The sequence below is a fragment of the Eimeria mitis genome, genomic scaffold (genome assembly GCF_000499745.2).
Source record: "Eimeria mitis Houghton genomic scaffold, Emh_scaff1523, whole genome shotgun sequence".
Lineage (NCBI taxonomy): Eukaryota > Apicomplexa > Conoidasida > Eucoccidiorida > Eimeriidae > Eimeria > Eimeria mitis.
The window spans coordinates 1-6,517 of NW_013576950.1; the positions used below are offsets into that span (position 1 = coordinate 1).

General features: G+C 48.2%; 2 protein-coding genes across 2 annotated transcripts; both read right to left on the minus strand.

Moving 5' to 3' along the window:
• Positions 1–94: 94 nt before the first annotated feature.
• EMH_0038780 (Adenylyl cyclase-associated protein, related) lies at positions 95–1,431 on the minus strand (the record flags this gene model as incomplete). The annotated part of the gene is made up of 3 exons (XM_013502505.1): positions 95–478; positions 1,034–1,152; positions 1,413–1,431. 3 exons carry the CDS (start codon positions 1,429–1,431, stop codon positions 95–97), a joined length of 522 nt encoding a protein of 173 aa, XP_013357959.1.
• Positions 1,432–3,212: 1,781 nt separating this feature from the next.
• EMH_0038790 (uncharacterized protein) lies at positions 3,213–3,947 on the minus strand (the record flags this gene model as incomplete). The annotated part of the gene is made up of 1 exon (XM_013502506.1): positions 3,213–3,947. The coding sequence occupies one exon, from the start codon at positions 3,945–3,947 to the stop codon at positions 3,213–3,215; it is 735 nt and encodes a 244-aa protein (XP_013357960.1).
• Between the last annotated feature and the right edge of the window lie 2,570 nt (positions 3,948–6,517).

Consider the following 6,517-nt stretch of genomic DNA (forward strand, 5'->3'; position numbering starts at 1 on the left):
TTTGTGTATTTCTGTGTTTTTTAAGTTTATCTTTATATATTTTGTGATTTTATTTGAGTTTCTTTGGTATTTATTTTTTTCATTTCGCTGCGTTTCAGCTCGTGTACAAGTCCGAGACCCGCGTATGCAGCTTTCCGTCGGGTTTTAGTTTATGATGAAACTGCTCGGGAATGGGAATTTCTTGCCAGTCGTTTTCTTCTCCTTCAAGAGGAACATTTAGATTCATTTCGGAGGATTTGCTGCTTGTTATTTCCACTTCTTTGCTTTCCTTTGATAGAAACAAATCCACCTTCTGGCTCTTGTCTATCGTTATGGACGGCACATTGCCCAGTACTTGTATCTTTATCTTCTTACAATTCACTATTTCAACAGAAGCTATCAAACTGTTCACACAAACCCGAGTATCCTCGCATGAATCCAAAATCAACGAATTCATCTTCGGCTCAACCTGCAAAGCCAAACCCCGACAGTCCCGCACCTGAAACGCACACAACAAAATACACCTATAAACAAACACAAAAACGAGTAAACACATGTGTATATACATATATATGTATATATACATATGTACTTATATACATACACAAATGCTGTGGACGGTTCTCACCTGTGACGCGTATGCGTACGCGGGCAATGTCTGTTGCATGCAAAAGTAATTAAGAAGTCACACAACAGGAAACAGACGGAAAAGGACAAACAAACGCACAACCTAGGTGTAAACGGAACGGCGATGGCGTAAAGTATGTGTAAATATACAGGCAACAACACATAACGCCCGTAAGTAGAAAGAACAAACACATAAAAATATGCCTAAATACGACGAACGAACGCATTCCATATCTGTAAAAGGAACAAACTAACAACAGATACACATAAATAGAAACTCCAACAAAGCCATAGAGTAGTGCTGTATGGCGGAGTTCTTCTCTTTTGCAAGAGTTGAATGGGTGGGTGTTGTGTGTTTCGCAAGTAGAAGAGTTCTGGGCGTTGTGTTGTGTACAGCTGAAACGTTTTTCAGCTTTTCTTCAATCACCTGTACTTTATGCTTCATTTGGCCTTCAGAAAGCTTCTGAACTTCAGACGGGTTTTCGAATTTCTCCACCAACCACGTGTCCCGCTCAAGCACTATGCGAGCCCCCTGCCCTCCTCCTGCTGCACGAGCATCGCACAGCAACCAAAGTAAAAACCACAAGAATACACATATACTATAAATATGTACAGAAATAGCAGCCGTATGCCTGAAGGGGAGGAAATATTGGACCCAGACAGACAGTGCATTGCGCTGCGCATTCCAAAGCACTGCTCAGTGAATGCGGCAGTGCTGACGACAGAGCCGAACGGAACGGTTGGAGGATAGACTAAGAATGAGAATAGATGAAATAATACGGAGAAAGAACTGCGTTCATGTTTACCTGCAGCGCCGCCACTCATTTCCGCAAACTTCCGAAAAAAATGAAAAGGTCCAAAGCAAGGAGGGGGCCAAGGGACGGCCAATAAGGGAGAAGGCAATTAAGAGGGATCCTCTACAAATTGTCGCTTATTTTTGAATTGTTTCGATTTCAAACAATTCAGTCAACTCTCACCCCGTCAAAGGCGTATCCTGCTGCCAGTGGACAAACCAGCCAGACTACGGGGCCCGGGCGACCGGAAGCACAGGAACTGGCCGTGAGTCGGAGGAGACTGCCCCACACAGCTGCACTAGCCGGTGAACTAATTTGTCTGAAACGCAGAAATCTATCCCATAAATGAAGTTGCGTTGGCGGATAATGCCCGCCGCGTTTCGCGTACAGATGGCGTCATACTGAGCCGAGGCGCAAACAACACCCGCTGCGCGTCGAGTCACTTCCAGTTGTACGCTCACCTTCCCAAAAGCTCAGCATATGGAGCACTTCAGTTCATCCAGTACGAATTTTAACCTAATTTTGAACCTCCCAGCTACAGTACCATGAAAACCTGTCCCGAAAAGCACAATTTACCAGTTGCAGCTTCTGCTTTCCGAGGACGGAAGCATTACTGTTCATCAACATTACACACGATCCCGTTTTTGTGGGATGCGGAATACGACTAGGTTTCAACCAGAGACTTCCGGAGTGTGTCAGCAACAAGCTAGTACATTCCGCATTCCACTTTGAGCCATCAACGACAACAGCGCAGCGCTCACGAGTGTAAAGTGCACAGCTTTTTTAGCATCAATGGAGCACCGAAACTTGTTTCTCGTTTTCCCATGATGTTCGGAGTCTAAGAGCGCTGTTGTAACTTACCACGACAGGCGCAGCAAGTGCAGTGTGGTGCTGGCCCCGCCAGAAGACAGTACAACTTAGGGAGGAGACACAGGACTTCAGTGAGACGACTGTCATTCAATCACTTTTAGCCTATATTCGCATTTTTTATTGATATAAACATCGACGCGCGGTTGCGGCTGATGGAGACCCACCTGTTTGACTGTCAAAATCCTCAACAGGTCTCCTTCTTAAACAAGTCAGACTGTGATGTGGTTCAATGCCAACGAAGAGTGACTTCCCAGAAGTGCCGTTGTTGTTCCCCACGCTGCAGAGTCCGAAGGGGCTGAGTGCAAAGTGTTTTGGAACGTTCGTACTGGCTGGCTTTGCGCTTTATTGTAAGCTCTGTTCGATACAGGACGGGCTGCTCGCTAACTTTCAAATATGTAGAAGCTTTCTGGCTAAATTGCTATACACTTCCTAGGCAAATCTCTCTATGTGAAAGGCTGCAAATCGTGCATCACCACATATCTTGCCAAGTGGCATGTTCCCAGGTGGGAAGCAGACTTTTCCCGAAGGGAACACCTTACCCTGCATATATTTGTGAATGGCCTGAAAGCCACATTCAGACAATGGCGAGTTNCCGAAGGGAACACCTTACCCTGCATATATTTGTGAATGGCCTGAAAGCCACATTCAGACAATGGCGAGTTGTTTCTCAAGAAAAAACAATTATTTTAGAGGGAAAGCCGTGTTTGGCATCGAGAGGCAGCGTCTCTCCGTGCGGTGGTGTCCACAAATGTTTCCATTGAGAGTTGTGCACCGAAGGATTCGAACAAGCATCCCAATAGAACAATAGGGAGGACAGCACCGTGGGAGCTCACTTCATGCCCCACCAGTCCAAGCCGCACCGAAGCCGTGTTGCAGTCACGTGGAGCTGGTTTTTCCGGTCTCCTGTTGAAGCGCCACCAGCATCTCGAATTCTTTTAATCCTTAAGCGTAGTTTTTGAGGTCTTCTACGTGTACGGCGTAGTCGATACTTGGGAAGCGAACGAGGGGGGCTCCAGGTGTCGATTCGTCGATGTCAGCATGGAATCCTGCCGCCGCCAAGACGGGTGTCAGGGCAACAAGTGGAAGAAGAGCTTCAATGGCACTATCCTTGCTGACTTTAGCGATCCAAGATGTCTCAGCAGACTCGCTGACGGATTGCAAAAGCTCCGAATTCTTAGCGGCATCCTCTTCGGTAAGTTGTTGTTTTTCCATGTTGGTTGCTGAAGTTTTCGTCTCCACAGCAGCTGCATCACTGGGGACTGCTGCTGCGGGTGCTGCGTTTTCACCGGCAGCTGCGACGATCTTCTCAGTTGCCTCTTCGGCCTTGGCTGCTCGAGCATCAGTTTGGCTCGCCAGTACTTCTTGTCCGGGCGCTCCAGAATCGGCTCCCTGTGTTTGTTCAGCAAGTTCTCTCACGACCTCGGCTTTGGGAGTCAGATCCGCGGAACCGCTTGTCGCGCTAGCGCTGAGTTCATCTCCTCCGGAAGGAGCGTCAGATCCAACTGCAGCTTCAACGGTTGCTGCAACATTTGCAGGAACAGCAGTTTCCGGTGTGTTCGTTCCAAAGAACATGCCCGATAACATTGACGCCGAGAGGATCTTGCCCTGGCCAAGCACCACATGGCTCGTTGTGAACGTGGACAGAACTAAGGCAATAGGGACAAAAGTGAGCTTCATTTTCAGTCGCTGGAAATTGAACGGGATAAAGCCCAACAAAATGCCAGAAGTTCTATGGGGGGTCGTAATGAAAATGCGCAAAATGAACGCCCGCGCATGGCATGAAACAGGCTGCGGTGTCTTGACACTGCAAAATGCCAGCTCCGCATACTCCGCACACTTCGTCAGTTTTTTAAAGTGTGTTCGCGTTAGGCGCGTTAGGCGGCTTTTGGTTGAGTCAAGTTCGAACAATAGCTCTATTGAACTTCTNGTGTTCGCGTTAGGCGCGTTAGGCGGCTTTTGGTTGAGTCAAGTTCGAACAATAGCTCTATTGAACTTCTTAGACCAGTATTTAATACGCTAAGCTGAATGCTAAAAACACCACGTTCCGCAACTCAGTTCTTCCAGATGGCGCGCTTCGCTTTGGCGATTTGCCTCCATCTTATTTAGATTCTAGTGCCAGCATTTAAAACTCCAAGGTGATCGCACCAGTAATCTTTGTTCCGGCACTCAGCTGATCCAAGCGGTGCACGTCGCTTTCGTGGTTCGCATTTCGACTCATTGCGAACACTTAGCTGCTCTACAAAGCGGTACTCATCCCGCAGGTAGCTACATCACTGCGTGGAGCAAATGCTCCAGTGACTCTTGAATAGTGTTATTTAGATGCGCACATCTTGAAACACTAGGCGTGAAGCGCATCCGATGTTACCGTCCAATATTAGCTCTTGCAAAACAAGATGTACGACACATTCCCCGAAATGCACCTTGACTTCCACATTGTGGACGATTTTGCTCGGATACTTCAAAGAATGCAAATTAAAGGAGGAAAGTTGGCAGTGGAAAGTTTGCTGCCTTTTTTTGAGAAAAATGCAGAGGTCGGCCGCCAAGGCGTGACCGAGCACCACACACGTGCTCTGCGNTGCCTTTTTTTGAGAAAAATGCAGAGGTCGGCCGCCAAGGCGTGACCGAGCACCACACACGTGCTCTGCGCTGGCGAACAAACATTGGGTTGTGAAGTTGTTCATTGGATCTTCAGGCATTCAATTTCGAACTGTAGGTCAGCATTGGGCGGGATACCCCATGCTGGGAATCCGTTCTGTCCGTACCCCACTGCGCAACAGACACAGAATCAATTGCACATCGATCCATGAGTACCTCACCTATACTTGAGTGATTCTTTATAGTCTACTCAGCTATTAAAGAACCTGTCCATTAAGCTTACTCTTTGCTGGAATGTAGATCATGCGTGTTTCCCCCAAGTTCATGCCAAGTACACCTTGATCCCAGCCAGCGATCACTTGGCCAAGGCCTGCCTGCCATGTGAAGGGCTGCGGATGCAGACATTGAAAAAAATGACTGGTTTGCACACAATGCAGATTTGCTTGCGTGTCCCGAGAAGGACTGCTTGAGAGTATCAACGTTTTCAGTGTGCAATGAGACTGGCGCGGATGTGAAGTGCGCATTTCACTTTCGTCTGCATGCAACTCCTGTTAGTGGAAGTGTTAGAAGGTGCTCTAACGGCTTAATGTACCTGCTGCCCTGGGTCCTTCGTTGACCAGAACTTCTTCGTGGTGCCGTCGGGATGAAGCACAGAACCGGTGGCGTGGACTGTCACACGTTGCCCCTTTGCAACTGTTGGTCCCGCCCCAGGCTTGACAACTGACGTCTTGAGCTCTGTAAGTGGCGCCATGATACGCACTGAAGGCTGTGAAGAACCTGTCTGAGTGCTGGGTGAGCTTGGGAAGGCAAGCTCTGCGGAGCGCGCAATGAGCCCCTGAATGTCAATCGGAAAGGGAGAGGCAGACTGTGCCCTCCAAAAGTAAGTTACCAAAAGAGCCCCTACTATAAGACAAACAACAAGTAAGCATGGAATGCTGTAACGTTTAGTCCCCTTTCCAGTCGTCGAGCCCCTGAACTTTTCAGATTGCTCTGGGGATTCCGTAGCGGGGTGTCTGGCTCCGCGACGTATATCGGTTCTCTGNTGAACTTTTCAGATTGCTCTGGGGATTCCGTAGCGGGGTGTCTGGCTCCGCGACGTATATCGGTTCTCTGGCGGGGATTCTGCTCGTGCCAGTTCCCCTCCATTGTCTACTATTTGCCTTGGTAATAGAAAGTTAGGCTTAATGGAAATAAATTATTAATTTTATTCGTGAAGTACATAGTCGACTGCAGGCTCTGGCCAGCAGCCCCTGACACGGAGAGCCGCCCACCACGATACAGTCCGAGGTCAAGAGTGTTTGTGGTTTCAACGCCCATATTAAACTTGGTGATACATGTTCCTGTCTATCCTGTATCCAACGTATGTCCTGTGTACTTTGATGCAAATGGGATCCAGTACTGATCGTTGTGGTCCGGGATGGCAGCTCTCGCTCCCGTGTGAACAGTGAAGGGGAAGTTATAAGTTTAGCTCATTTCAGCAACACAGCTTGTTCAGCTTGTTCGTCTGTGCAAGCTTCCAATTGGTAAGCGTAGCCTCCCCTAGGACAGCTTAACCATCTGTGATTTCAAGGGAAGGAGCCCCCACCTGTAACATGAGTTAGCGCAGAGTTAGCTGAGGAGCCTATTGACAGCTTTGGCATGCTGCGCGTAAG